Source organism: Gorilla gorilla, chromosome 11 (assembly GCF_029281585.2).
Source record: "Gorilla gorilla gorilla isolate KB3781 chromosome 11, NHGRI_mGorGor1-v2.1_pri, whole genome shotgun sequence".
NCBI lineage: Eukaryota > Metazoa > Chordata > Mammalia > Primates > Hominidae > Gorilla > Gorilla gorilla.
Genome location: NC_073235.2, coordinates 71796042 through 71811538, shown reverse-complemented (window position 1 = coordinate 71811538; position 15497 = coordinate 71796042). Strand labels below are relative to the sequence as shown.

Here is a 15497-nt window from a genome sequence, read left to right as displayed (position 1 = left end):
GATAGGTGTGAGCCACCATGTCTGACCCATCTCTTTATTTCTGCTCCCACTGCCAACATCTCTCATTTGGGTGTTGGCAGTAGTCTCTGGGTTGGCCTCCCTGCCTCCAGTTCTGTGGATCCTTAGATTCTCTCTGACACTGATGCTGATCTAACTAAGATTCTTTGGTAGCTCTCCATTAATTCCAGGAGAAAGTTCCAATTCCCTAACACGGTTTACAGTGGCTTCCAAGATGTGACTAGTGCTTATTTTCCTATGTCTATCATTTGCTATTCTTGCCTTGAAGTGGCCACTTGGGCACAGCAGTGCTTTTAGTTCCTGTGGGTGTGCCATGCTGTGTCCTAGCCTTTTGTCTCCGTGCAAGCTGCCTGAATGCTGAATGCTTGGTTCTAGACAGTCCTTCTTTGCTTTTGGCCTACCTGACTGCTGCTTCTTTAAGACCCAGGGAGGTGCCACTTTTTCAAGGAAACTGTCCCCATCCATGCTCCCATCCCAGAGTGAATTAAGTTCCTGGATTGATGGTTCTATCATTCCTGTGTGCCTATAATCCACTTTCATAATTGTTTTCTAATTACTCCTTAGTGTCCCCTAGAAGACTATGAGCTTCTTGAGGGTAGGGATTGTGCTTTATTCATTTGCAGATTCCCATATTGCTATACTGTGTGGTACATTATAGGCCCTCAACAGATGTTTGTGTAATTAATGAATAGATGAATCTCAGCATTAGATTGGTTGATGGAATTATATAATTTTAATTTGTTTTCTCTCTACATTTGAATGAGCTTTTAATTGCTTCTTCATAAGCCCTTTGAAAACCTAAGCACAAAATTTAGAATTATTTGGGCTTGATGTAAAGAAGAAAGCCAAGGTAATTGAAATAGTACTGATACCTGACCTAGGTTCTTTTCATATTTTGTTTGAGACAACTCATGACTTGCCTTCTTGGGAATAAAAGAAAGTTCTTTAATTTTATGTGAAAATTGGCAATATATACTTAAATAAATCATTTGGAAATTTAATGAGGAAGTATTAATCTCTTTAACCTTTTTCAGATAAAATTGTGTCTCTGCCATGGGCAGAATTCAGACACTTAAGTGCCTTCTGGAAAAATCTATCTATTCTGCCTTTATTAATAGAAGTAAAATTGGACCCACAGGTATAAGGTACTTAGAGAAAATATGAAATTATTTAGTGTTAGAAGTAGGCTGACTTGAAAAATTTTGTTTGCTGTTCCAGAATTATAAGACACCATTTTACTAATTAAACAGAAAGAAGGAACAAAATGACAAGGAAGATATAATCAATTAAGCATGGAGAAGGGTGTTAATTATGGTTTTATAATTATTATATCTTATCACATGATAATTTCTATATGTTTGAATTTTCAAGTACCGCCTTGAAAACTGTCACTGTCTACTTATCTTTTACATATTTTTTTTTTTTTTAGAGACAGGGATCTTCCTTTGCTGCCCAGGCTGGAGTGCAGTGGCATGATTATAGCTCACTCTAACTACATAAAAAGAGAAGTTTTTTTTTGGCTCAAGTGATCCTCCTACCTCAGCCTTCCAAATAGCTAGGACTACAGCTACTTGGAAGTGAGCCACTGTGCCCAGCTAAATTTAATTTTTTTTTTTAAAGATATAAGGATCTCACTGTGTTGCCCAGGCTAGTCTTGAATTCTTGGCCTCAAGTGATCTTCTTGCCTCAATCTCCCATAGCTGGGATTAAAGGCACGAGCCACTGTGCCAGGTTTACTTGTCGTTCGAAAAGGTTTTTCATGTTAAGTTTTGGTGGTACATTCCTTAACAGATCTAATTTTATCAGAAAACCAAGTTTTGCTGAACCTAAATATCTATACTACATATAAGTAAAAGAAGCTCTGTAGGCTGGGAGCCTCGGATCCCTGACAGTTTTGCAGAACGCTGATATCTATGGACTCTAAAATAGACTTCATTTATAGATACCCACGGACCACTAATGGACAAAAACATGAATCAATATGTATTGCGGCATTCAAATCCTAGCGCTTTGGGAGAGGAGGGAGGTTCCAAGATGGCCGAATAGGAACAGCTCCAGTCTACAGCTCCCAGCGTGAGCAACATAGAAGACGGGTGATTTCTGCATTTCCAACTGAGCTTTGAAGAGAGTAGTGGATCTCCCAGCACAGAGTTTGAGATCTGAGAATGGACAGACTACCTCAAGTGGGTCCCTGACCCCCGAGTAGCCTAACTGGGAGACACCTCCCAGTAGGGGCCGACTGACACCGGATACGGCCAGGTGCCCCTCTGAGACGAAGCTTCCAGAGGAACGATCAGGCAGTAACATTTGCTGTTCTGCAATATTTGCAGTTCTGCAGACTCCACTGATGATACCCAGGCAAACAGGGTCTGGAGTGGACCTCCAGCAAACTCCAACAGACCTGCAGCTGAGGGTCCTGATGGTTAGAAGGAAAACTAACAAACAGAAAGGGCATCTACACCAAAACCCCATCTGTACATCACCATCATCAAAGACCAAAGGTAGATAAAATCACAAAGATGGGGAGAAACCAGAGCAGAAAAGCTGAAAATTCTAAAAATCAGAGCACCTCTTCTCCTCCAAAGGAATGCAGCTCCTCACCAGCAACAGAACAAAGCTGGATGGAGAGTGACTTTGAGAGTTGAGAGAAGAAGGCTTCAGACGATCGGTAATAACAAACTTCCCCAAGCTAAAGGAGGATGTTCAAACCCATCGCAAAGAAGCTAAAAATCTTGAAAAAAGATTAGATGAATGGCTAACTAGAATAACCAGCATAGAGAAGACCTTAAATGACCTGATGGAGCTGAAAACCATGGCACGAGAACTACGTGACGCATGCACAAGCATCAATAGCCGATTCGATCAACTGGAAAAAAGGGTATCAGTGATTGCTGATCAAATGAATGAAATGAAGTGAGAAGAGCAGTTTAGAGAAAAAAGAGTAAAAAGAAATGAACAAAGCTTCCAAGAAATATGGGACTATGTGAAAAGACCAAATCTACGTCTGATTGTTGTACCTGAAAGTGACGGGGAGAATGCAACCAAGTTGGAAAACACTCTGCAGGGTATTATCCGGGAGAACTTCCCCAACCTAGCAAGGCAGGCCAACACTCAAATTCAGGAAATACAGAGAATGCCACAAAGATACTCCTCGAGAAGAGCAACTCCAAGACACATAATTGTCAGATACAACAAAGTTGAAATGAAGGAAAAAATGTTAACGGCAGCCAGAGAGAAAGGTCGGGTTACCCACAAACGGAAGCCCATCAGACTAACAGCTGATCTCTCGGCAGAAACTCTACAAGCCAGAAGAGAGTGGGGGCCAATATTCAACATTCTTAAAGAAAGGAATTTTCAACCCAGAATTTCATATCCAGCCAAACTAAGCTTCATAAGTGAAGGACAAATAAAATCCTTTACAGACAAGCAAATGCTGAGAGAGTTTGTCACCACCAGGCCTGCCCTAAAAGACCTCCTGAAGGAAGCACTAAACATGGAAAGGAACAACCAGTACCAGCCACTGCAAAAACATGCCAAATTGTAAAGACCAGCGAGGCTAGGAAGAAACTGCATCAACTAACAAGCAAAATAACCAGCTAACATCATAATGACAGGATCAAATTCACACATAACAATATTAACCTTAAATGTAAATGGGCTAAATGCTCCAATTAAAAGACACAGACTGGCAAATTGGATAAAGAGTCAAGACCCATCAGTGTGCTGTATTCAGGAAACCCATCTCGCGTGCAGAGACACACATAGGCTCAAAATAAAGGGATGGAGGAAGATCTACCAAGCAAATGGAAAACACAAAAAAAGGCAGGGATTGCAATCCTAGTCTCTGATAAAACAGACTTTAAACCAACAAAGATCAGAAGAGACAAAGAAGGCCATTACGTAATGGTAAAGGGATCAATTCAACAAGAAGAGCTAACTATCCAAATATATATGCACCCAATACAGGAGCACCAAGATTCATAAAGCAAGTCCTTAGAGACCTACAAAGACACTTAGACTCCCACACAATAATAATGGGAGACTTTAACACCCCACTGTCAACATTAGACAGATCCACGAGACAGAAAGTTAACAAAGATATCCAGGAATTGAACTGAGCTCTGCACCACGCAGACCTAATAGACATCTACAGAACTCTCCACCCCAAATCAACAGAATATACATTCCTCTCAGCACCACATTGCACTTATTTCAATATTGACCACATGGTTGGAAGTAAAGCACTCCCCATCAAATGTAAAAGGACAGAAATTATAACAAACTGTCTCTTAGCCCACAGTGCAATCAAACTAAAACTCAGGATTAAGAAACTCACTCAAAACCGCTCAACTACATGGAAACTGAACAACCTGCTCCTGAATGACTACTGGGTACATAAAGAAATGAAGGCAGAAATAAAGATGTTCTTTGAAACCAATGAGAACAAAGACACAACATACCAGAATCTCTGGGACACACTTAAAGCGTGTGTAGAGGGAAATTTATAGCACTAAATGCCCACAAGAGAAAGCAGGAAAGATCTAAAATTGACACCCTAACATCACAATTAAAAGAACTAGAGAAGCCAGAGCAAACACATTCAAAAGCTAGCAGAAGGCAAGAAATAACTAAGATCAGAGCAGAACTGAAGGAGATGGAGACACAAAAAACCCTTCAAAAAATCAATGAATCCAGGAGCTGGTTTTTTGAAAAGATCAACAAAATTGATAGACCACTAGGAAGACTAATAAAGAAAAAAGAGAGAAGAATCAAATAGACACAATAAAAAATGATAAAGAGGATATCACCACCAATCCCTCAGAAATACAAACTACCATCAGAGAATACTGTAAAAACCTCTATGCAAATCAACTAGAAAATCTAGGAGAAATGGATAAATTCCTGGACACATACGCCCTCCCAAGACTAAACCAGGAAGAAGTTGAATCCCTGAATAGTCCAATAACAGGCTCTGAAATTGAGGCAATAATTAAGAGGCTACCAACCAAAAGAAGTCCAGGACCAGACGGATTCACAGCCGAATTCTACCAGAGGTACAAGGAGGAGCTGGTACCATTCCTTCTGAAACTATTCCAATCAAAAGAAAAAGAGAGAATCCTCCCTAATTCATTTTATGAGGCCAGCACCATCCTGATACCAAAGCCTGGCAGAGACACAACAAAAAAAGAGAATTTTAGACCAATATCCTTGATGAACATCGATGCAAAAATCTTCAGTGAAATACTGGCAAACCGAATCCAGCAGCACATCAAAAAGTTTATCCACCATGATCAAGTTGGTTTCATCCCTGGGATGCAAGGCTGGTTCAACATACACAAATCAATAAGCGTAATCCATCATATAAACAGAACCAAAGACAAAAACCACATGATTATCTCAATAGACGCAGAAAAGGCCTTTGACAAAATTCAACAGCCCTTCATGCTAAAAACTCTCAATAAATTAGGTATTGATGGGACGTATCTCAAAATAATAAGAGCTATTTATGACAAACCCACAGCCAATATCATCCTGAATGGGCAAAAACTGGAAGCATTCCCTTTGAAAACTGTCACCACTCTTATTCAACATAGTGTTGGAAGTTCTGGCCAGGGCAATCAGGCAGGAGAAAGAAATAAAGGAGGGTATCCAATTAGGAAAAGAGGAAGTCAAATTGTCCCCGTTTGCAGATGACTTGATTGTATATTTAGAAAACCCCATTGTCTCAGCCCAAAATCTCCTTAAGCTGATAAGCAACTTCAGCAAAGTCTCAGGATACAAAATCAATGTGCAAAAATCACGAGCATTCCTATACACCAATAACAGACAAATAGAGAGCCAAATCATGAGTGAACTCCCATTCACAATTGCTTCAAAGAGAATAAAATACCTAGGAATCCAACTTACAAGGGATGTGAAGGACCTCTTCAAGGAGAACTACAAACCATTCTCAATGAAATAAAAGAGGACACAAACAAATGAAGGAACATTCTATGCTTATGGATAGGAAGAATCAATATCGTGGAAATGGCCATACTGCCCAAGGTAATTTATAGATTCAATGCCATCCCCATCAAGCTACCAATGACTTTCTTCACAGAATTGGAAAAAACTACTTTAAAGCTCATATGGAACCAAAAAAGAGCCCGCATTGCCAAGACAATCCTAAGCCAAAAGAACAAAGCTGGAGGCATCATGCTACCTGACTTCAAACTATACTACAAGGTTACAGTAACCAAAACAGCATGGTACTGGTACCAAAACAGAGATATAGACCAATGGAACAGAATAGAGCCCTTAGAAATAATACCACACATCTACAACCATCTGATCTTTGACAAACCTGACAAAAACAAGAAATGGGAAAAGGATTCCCTATTTAATAAATGGTGTTGGGAAAACTGGCTAGCCATATGTAGAAAGCTGAAACTGGATCCCTTCCTTACACCTTATACAAAAATTAATTCAAGATGGATTAAAGACTTACACGTCAGACCTAAAACCATAAAAACCCTAGAAGAAAACCTAGGCAATACCATTCAGGACATAGGCATGGGCAAGGACTTCATGTCTAAAACACCAAAAGCAATGGCAACAAAAGCCAAAATTGACAAATGGGATCTAATTAAACTAAAGAGTTTCTGCACAGCAAAAGAAACTACCATCAGAGTGAACAGGCAACCTATAGAATGGGAGAAAATTTTTGCAATCTACCCATCTGACAAAGGGCTGGTATCCAGAATCTACAAAGAACTTAAACAAATGTACAAGAAAAAAACAACCCCATCAAAAAGTGGGTGAAGAATATGAACAGACACTTCTCAAAAGAAGACATTTATGCAGCCAACAGACACATGAAAAAATGCTGATCATCACTGGCCATCGGAGAAATGCAAATCAAAACCACAATGAGATATCATCTCACACCAGTTAGAATGGTGATCATTAAAAAGTCAAGAAACAACAGGTGCTGGAGAGGATGTGGAGAAATAGGAACACTTTTACACTGTTGGTGGGACTGTAAACTAGTTCAACCATTGTGGAAGATGGTGTGGCGATTCCTCAAGGATCTAGAACTAGAAATACCATTTGACCCAGCCATCCCATTACTGAGTATATACCCAAAGGATTATAAATCATGCTGCTATAAAGACACATGCACACATATGTTTTTTTGTGGCACTATTCACAATAGCAAAGACTTGGGACCAACCCAAAAGTCCATCAGTGATACACTGGATTAAGAAAATGTGGCACATATACACCATGGAATACTATGCAGCCATAAAGAAGGATGAGTTCCTGTCCTTTTTAGGGACATGCATGAAGCTGGAAACGATCATTCTGAGCAAACTATCACAAGGACAGAAAACCAAACACCGCATGTTCTCACTTATAGGTGGGAATTGAACAATGAGAACACATGGACACAGGATGGGGAACATCACAAACTGGGTCCTGTCGTGGGGTGGGGGGAGGGGGGAAGGATAACATTAGGAGATACACCTAATGTAAATGACTAGTTAATGGGGGCAGCACACCAACATGGCAGATGTATACATATGTAACAAACCTGCACGCTGTGCACATGTACCCCAGAACTTAAAGTAAAATAATAATAATAAAAAAGGAATTATAAAAAAAAGAAGCTTTTTAAAAATTGAGAGCAAACCTTTTTTCTTCCATTAGGTGATTATATTATATTTTTTAGATGATCGTGTTTTCCCCCAAAGCTCTTTGTATGTAGACAATTTAAAATCCCAGGATAAGATAATGTTACCATGTTATGGTAATTCCTGCCTCAGATTTACAGGATAGCTTTCACGTCATGCTTGCGGGCATCAGTTCACTGGATTTTATCTGTTTTATCCGGAGGCAAATTTCATGAACTGCTGATGCCCTGCTTTCACCTATACTAATCAACATGGGATGAAATCAAGCTAGCTTAAATTTTTTTCTCTTTATAAAATTGATACATGGTCAATGTAGACAGTTTATAGAATAGAGGAAACTATATAGAAAAAAATAAAATCACTCATATTCATATTCACACCACTCTGGAATAACTGCTATTAAAGCTTTGGTATATTTCCTTCTTGTTTATACAAGGATTTCAATGGGTGGGTTGGGGGTCCTTGGTTAATACCTATACTTGCAAAATTTTTATTTCATTAAACTTTTTACCATATAGTTTTAAAATCTATATTGTATTCTTTACACATGTTGATAACGTAATTGTGTACATAGCATGCTTGAGGGTGGACACTATTCTCTGGGCATTTTGATAATATTATACTTCTGTTTTTGCATTGTAAGCTCAGCTTGGTGGTAGCCGGGTACTTTACCTTGTGTCCCTATGAACTTTATGCTTTCCAATATCCTTGTTAATGTCAATAGATTAGTCTGTGTCTAGCAATAATTATAAATTAAGTAATAATTTTTTCTCTTCGCAGCACAAAGTACATGCTCAAGTCATCAGATAACATGCTCCAATGGTCAGTGTATCCCAAGTGAATACAGGTGCGACCACGTCAGAGACTGCCCAGATGGAGCTGACGAGAATGACTGCCGTGAGTCTGTTTTAGTCCTTGCACTGTATTTGGTTTCACCCTTGTCCCTTTGGCATTTTAATCAATTTGTTAGATTTGTTGATGGACATGAATGCCTACAATACGCCTCTTGTTATTGCAATCTCTTGGCAGATTCTTTTGTGGATTAGGGGTGATGTTCTGATAAGAGTCTATTTTTAACAAGACATTCTAAGAGTGTCCTGCCTTAGTGCATCAAGTTTCTGTATTTTTTATAGTAAGAAACTTTTAACATGAACATAGATTCTGAAAGGAAGGATAATTAAATACATTGAGTACAGAATCAAGTTTGGTAAATTTTAACTGTTATTACACAGCTATAGTAAGTTTCTAGGTCAAATTTCTCACTAGTTTTCCTGCTTTTATGAGCTCAACATTTTTCAGATTACCTTTGGAAAAGTGTTACATTTTGAAAATGTCTTTTCCTATAACAGCAGCATACTATATCTCTTTGTAACTGATCACCACAAAATAAGACATATAAATCATAGTATTCTACGTATAATGTATAAATATTACCACACCAAAATAAGAAAGTGCAATCATGGTTCATTATGTAGTAACAGGTAAGTAAAGAACAATCTTCCTCTTTCGAGGCTTATATAGAAGTGTTAGGATATGAGAAGATAGGCATTAGTCTGCTGTGTCAGTCCTATAGTCCATATAATTGTCTTTAATCTCAGGCATACCACAGTTTCTCTCTTTTTCTGTTTTTTATTTTTCATTTTTGAGAAGGAGTTTCACTCTTGTTGCCCAGGCTGAGTGTGATGGCATGCTCTCGGCTCACCGCAACCTCCACCTCCCAGGTTCAAGCGATTCTCCTGCCTCAGCCTCCCGAGTAGCTGGGATTACAGGCATGTGCCACCACGCCCGGCTAATTTTTGTATTTTTAGTAGAGACGGCATTTCACCATGTTGGTCAGGCTGGTGTTGAACTTCTGACCTCAGGTGATCCACCCGCCTCGGCCTCCCAAAGTGCTGGGATTACAGGCATGAGCCACTGTGTCTGGCCCCTAGTTTCTCTGAAAAGTTCTTACAAGTCTATCGTTTATGAATTTTTCCAGAAGTTCCTCGAGTTTTTAATATATATATATTTTAATATATACATATAATATATATTTCTGACAGGCCTTTTCATACACTCCTGCATTTCATAAATTTACTATGTGCTGTATAAAGATATAGTCATGTGTCATTTAATGAGGGGGACACATTCTGAGAAATGTGTTTTTAGGCAATTTTGTTGTTGTGTGAACGTGATAGAGTGTTGTTAAACAAACCTGGATGGTATAGCCTACTGCACACCTAGGGTAAACAGTATACACCCTAGGCATATACTCTTGCTCCTAGGCTACAAACCTGAACACCATGTTACCGTGCTAAATACTACAGGCAACTGGAACACAATATTAAGTATTTATGTATCTAAACATATGTAAACATAGAAAAGGTACAGCAAAAATATGGTATTATAATCTTAGGGGACCATTGTAGTACATGTAGTCCATGCAGTCTGTCGTTGACCGAAAGAGCCATATGCGGTTCCTGACTGTACTTCCTTTTGTTTGCTCTTAAATTTGTATTTCAAACTTCAAGAAATTATCCCAGTATTCCGTTAATTGGTGAGCAGATTTTTGTGTACCTTAGAAATCTTGATCATAAACTTTTCAGTTATTATGTCTCCAACTGAAGATTCAAGTTTTAGCCTATTCTCACGGGATATCTCCTCTATTGTTTTATAATTTTGATTTAATTTTAGTTCTCTGGATTGTCTCTAAATTCCTTCCTTTGATACAAATGGTTTATTTTATGCTTTCTGATAAAAGAACTATCTTGTGTAAATTTTGCTAAACTTCCCAATATGGTGCCGTGACTAGGGTAGGAGCTAACATACATTGATTATGGCAAGCAAATTGTTTCTAGTCACTGTACATTTCAAACTATACTGTTCATGGAAGAAATACTTGTATATGTGCAAAAGCAAGACCTATGCTTCCATCCATACCATGACCACATGGTGCATTTTTAACAACGACCCTTCTCCAGTGCTTTCTCCCTTGCATGTTATTTTTCTTTGAGAGAAGGGTCTGTGCTATTTGTCATTGTCTCTCCATTTCCTAGCAGAGTTCCTAGTACAGTTCTGTTCTAATTTTCATCTGAAATATTCTTATCTATTTATTTTTAATTTTACTTTAAGTTCTGGGATACATGTGTGACGTTCCCCTCTCTGTATCCATGTGTTCTCATCGTTCAACTCCCACTTATGAGTGTGAACATGTGGCGTTTGGTTTTCTATTCCTGTGTTAGTTTGCTGAGAATGATGGCTTCCAGCTTCATCCATGTCCTTGTAAAAGACATGAACTTGTTCCTTTTTAGGGCTGCGTATTATTCCTTGGTGTATATATGCTACATTTTCTTTATCCAGTCTATCATTGATGGGCATTTGGGTTGGTTCCAAGTCTTTGCTATTATAAATAGTGCTACAATAAACATACATGTGCATATGTCTTTATTTTTTGAAAGACATTACAGTGTTTCCACTTTGGATTTACCTTCACTCTGGAAATTATGCAAAGAATTTAGACTAAACTCTGGCAAGTTTAGAGATGGTAGCGTGTGTCTGGATGCCACAGAATAGCAAGTTCAGGGGTCAAAGATTCTCCTTTCAGTGCTTTGTAAAGCACACAGTAGGTTCTTCATTGAGGCAAATGAAGAAGATATTTTTGATTAATAATAATGATAAACCATATATTATATTTTGTAGCATTTTATAAATTTCAGAGCATTATATAAATTCTAGTTGTTACTATTAGGTTCCTTTATGAGGACAATAGGGCAGGCACTATTATAATCTCTTATGAATAAACAAAAACTTCAAAGCGAAGAGTGACTTGTTTGAGGTTGTATAGTAGAGATAGGGCTTAATTTGTCTTCTAGTTCCAAGTCTGGTGATTGCTCTTCATGGAGGGCTTTATTTACAGAAGGAGAAAGTCCTATCTTGTACAAGTTAAGAGACCACCAGAGGCCTGTGCCACCAGCCAAAAGTCTGTGTCTTTATCCCTTATTTACAAGTAGATGAAAATGAGTGCTTTATTGAAATGCAGTGGGACTAAAGGAACTGCTACTTTGGGGAAAATAAAAGTCAGCTGAAACAGAATGTTTGCAGCCAAGACTAAAGTCACTAATGCAACCGGCTCACAACTTTGCCAATGAACCTTCTGGCAAAAACCTGGCAGGATACGAATATGTAAGTAGCTGCTGTAAAAGGGAACGAAGCAGAGGAAATGAGCTTTGTAAGTTATTATATCTGGGCAGGAATTTTTAATCAAGTTTTTTTTATTTAAAAAAATTTAAGTACAAATAGTTGGTGAAATAATGATTCACTAAGGAAAGAAAACCATATTTGGCTTACTGTTTCTGGAATCATACAAGTCATGAACCCTTCAGGGCACATTGTGACCTAAAATGAATCACATGCATGTAAGGGATTTTGCAATGAGGCATTCTTTCCTATTTCCCTCTACCTTGTTTATTTATTGCTAAGTTTCATTTATGGAGGAGTGTAAAAAAAAAAACCTCAGAAATCAGAGGAAATGTAGAAAAGAATCTTCTTATTCTTTTGTTAGTGCTTTGATCTGGTCACAGTCAGATATATACAAGAAGGAAATGAATGGCCTCGATCAAAGTCCTTAGAAAATGCTAGTATAGGGGATGGGTTGCAGGAGTGATCCCATTTTGTTTTCCTTCTTTGTTTAAAGCTCTTGTGGAAAGTGGGAAAGGGAACTGCCAGTCACCGAGCACCAGCCACCACCTTACCCACTTTTCACGTCAATGCTGCAAGGTGGGTATGAGGACCAGCTCTGTTTTACAGAGATTGTAAAGATGATCAAGATGTAAGAGTAGGGGAGCCAGGATTTTAACCTAGGTCTAAACCATATGCCTGTGCTCTTAAAAGATTTTGCTTTAGGAATAGAAATGTATAACTTATTTTTGTTTAAAGGTTACTTAGCTATTTTATTATTTTTACATATTATTGTCTAAACCTTTTTTAGTATGGAAGGTTTTTTTTAAACATATACAAAAGAAGCATGAATTGTATAGTGAACCCCTTTGTATGCATCACTCAATTACATCAATGATGAACTCATAACTAATATTGTTTTATTTGTTCTCTTTATTCTCCCCATTATTTTGAAGTATTTCTTAGACATTGTATAATTCCACCTGTAAATATTTCAGTATTTATCTCTAAAATATAAGGACTAAAACATAATCATAATATCATTATCACACCTAAAAATTAAACAACTCTTCTTTAAAATAATCAGATATTGAGTCAGTTTTTAAAATTCCCCAATTATCTTGTTATTTTTTATAGTTTGATTATTTAAATCAAAGTCCAAATAAAATCTTTATGTTCAAGTTAGTTGATATGTCTCATAAGCCTTTCAATTTGTAGGGTTTCCTTCTATTTCTGTTCTTTACCCCTTGCAATTTACTTGTTAAAAAAAAAAACCCAGGTCACTTGTCCTGGAGTTTCCCACAGTCTGAGTTCATTGTGTCCCCTGATGTCCTTTAACACATTCTCTGTCCTCTGTATTTCCTGGCAATTAGTAGCTAGACCTGGAGCAGGGTTTCTCGACCTTCACACTAATGACATTTGGGACCGGACAGTTCTTTCTTGTGCATTGTAGAATGTCTAACAGTGTCCCTGGCCTCTGTCCACTAGATGTCTGTAGCATTGCCCAGTCGTGACAATCCAAAATGTCTCTGGACATTGTCAAATGTCCTCCAGGAGCAAAATCATCCAGTTGAGAACTACTGATTTAGGGACTGAACAGGTGCAAGGATTTTCTTGGTGGGGAAACAAGGGAAGGCAAGAGTACTTTTTATGTAAATCTGTGTATTTTCATTAGGAGACACAGGATAGCTAGCTGTCTGTGATGTGAGTAGCCATTAATGATCATTGCTGAAATCCATTTAGTCATAGCAGTACTTAGTTATTTTAAATGTTGCATTAGATATACAACAGCTGTTATTAGTTGCTTTAAATTAGAATGTTTTCATGTGATCAAAGATTAAATGAGGCTTAGCCAGAAATCATCTTCATGAGACATGACACTTTATTATTTCTGCAGTGACGATGCATGGAAATCATTACTTGTGGACAAACTTAGAATTAGCCTGTGCATGGGGCTTTTGTTTTTCTATTTCTCAGAAATAGAATGGCCTATAGGAATGAATATATTAGGTACCTGGAAACCACCTAAAAATAGTAATGGATGTTGGAAAAGCTCCAAAGAAGGACTCAATTCTTCCCTCTAATATTCAAAAGGATTAGGGAGCTTGATGTTGTAGTTTGTAGCCCTGCCTGTCATTCCAGACCCCTAGGTTGTAGTTCATACCCTTTCAAGCTTCTAAAATCAAGACACTGAGCTCCAAGACAGAGTACCTTGTGTCCATTCCAGGCATTCCTTTACAGAACAAAGAGTGGTGTGTAAGAGTCCTCTCAGGGAGGCAGGCAGGGAGAGAGGAGGTGAGAGAATGGTCGAGATGGTGAGGAAGGGGAGGATATTAGGGTCTCAACAAAAAGATTACTTTTGAGATAAATGTGGTATAGTATGAGAGATTCTTATTGCGTTTGGTCTTTTTATCTGCTTCGTCTTTATATGCATAAGGTATTGGTGGTTATTTTACCCTTTCAGAAAAATTTCTGAATATATATATATTAAAAGCTGTGAAACAGGTAAAAGCTCATTTTCCCCCTTAGTTCTTTTATTATTCAATCTGGTCATCTGTAAAATGGCATCTCATATTAAACAGCTTGTCAATTAACTTTTTTTTTTTTTTTAAGGAGCAGAGAGATTCAAAACTGCGGTCCATTTTACTTCTAATGGGATTAGCATCAAGGAAAAACCACTCATGCAGGGTCTAAGATAAACATCAGAACAATGCAGCAATTATAGGTCATTCAATTAATACATTGATGTGACTTTCAGTTGCTCAAAAATAGTACAGTTTTTTTCTGTTAAGTGAAAAGATTATTTTGCTTTTTCAAGCACCATATTAGAATGATTTTGGTGTGAATAAAACTATTGCTAATTATCGTTGGTTTGCAGCACTTCTCTTTTGTTACTTAGGAATGCCAAAGAAAGGGTAAAATCCCTGTTACAATGAAGGCTTTCTTGCTGGTAATCAGCAGTATTTGGTCTGCCTGCAACTGGGGCTGCTTTGTCCCAGAAGTTTTATTTCTATTGACTTTCTGCTCTTTAGAATTTAAACATTTTTCTTTGTATCTTTAACTGCTGAAACTCCAGCTGAGGGAACAGTGGGAGGGGAATAAAGAAGATGGTGAAAGTCATTTTGTGGACTGTGAGGGTGCATGAAGAACACGTTCTTCAAACTCAGTTCCACATTTAAGCTGCCCAGCGAGCCTTGCCCTTGCTATTCTCTCTCTCCCTGAAGCCAGAAAGAAGAAGCAGGCGACTCTCCAAAAGACCCCATCTTACCTGTCACATCACAGATGTACCTTTTTAGCATTCTCACAATTGAGATAGGATTCAGAGCCCTGAAACCTGGAGGAAGGAAAGAAAACTCTCTTTTATTTAGTTTCCATCATACAAGGATGTTATAAATATCCCCCATCTTTAAAAAGATCCTAAGATCCCTCTTAGCTGTTGCCAATTACTCTGCTCCCTTTTACAACAGAGTTTCCTAGCATTAACGTTAATGGCTGTTTCCATTTACCCTCGTCCTGTTTCTTTCTTTAAAAATTTTTTTTTACATATGTAATATATCCAACTGATTGTCCTTTTTTTAGAACCCACTGAAAATAGTCCTTCATCTTCACCAATCTCCTGAAAATATTCTTTCAATGCTACCAATGACTGCC

The 15497-nt window shown here is 38.0% G+C and overlaps 1 protein-coding gene across 2 annotated transcripts in view; it reads left to right on the top strand.

The window, feature by feature from the left end:
- The window catches only part of LRP2 (LDL receptor related protein 2), a 225542-nt gene that overhangs the window by 44210 nt on the left and 165835 nt on the right, over positions 1-15497 (top strand). For both annotated transcript variants that reach the window (XM_031008678.3, XM_055379127.2), the window contains exon 4: positions 8472-8588. In XM_031008678.3, the coding sequence (XP_030864538.2) occupies positions 8472-8588 (117 nt within the window). The remainder of the gene's footprint in view (positions 1-8471; positions 8589-15497) is intronic.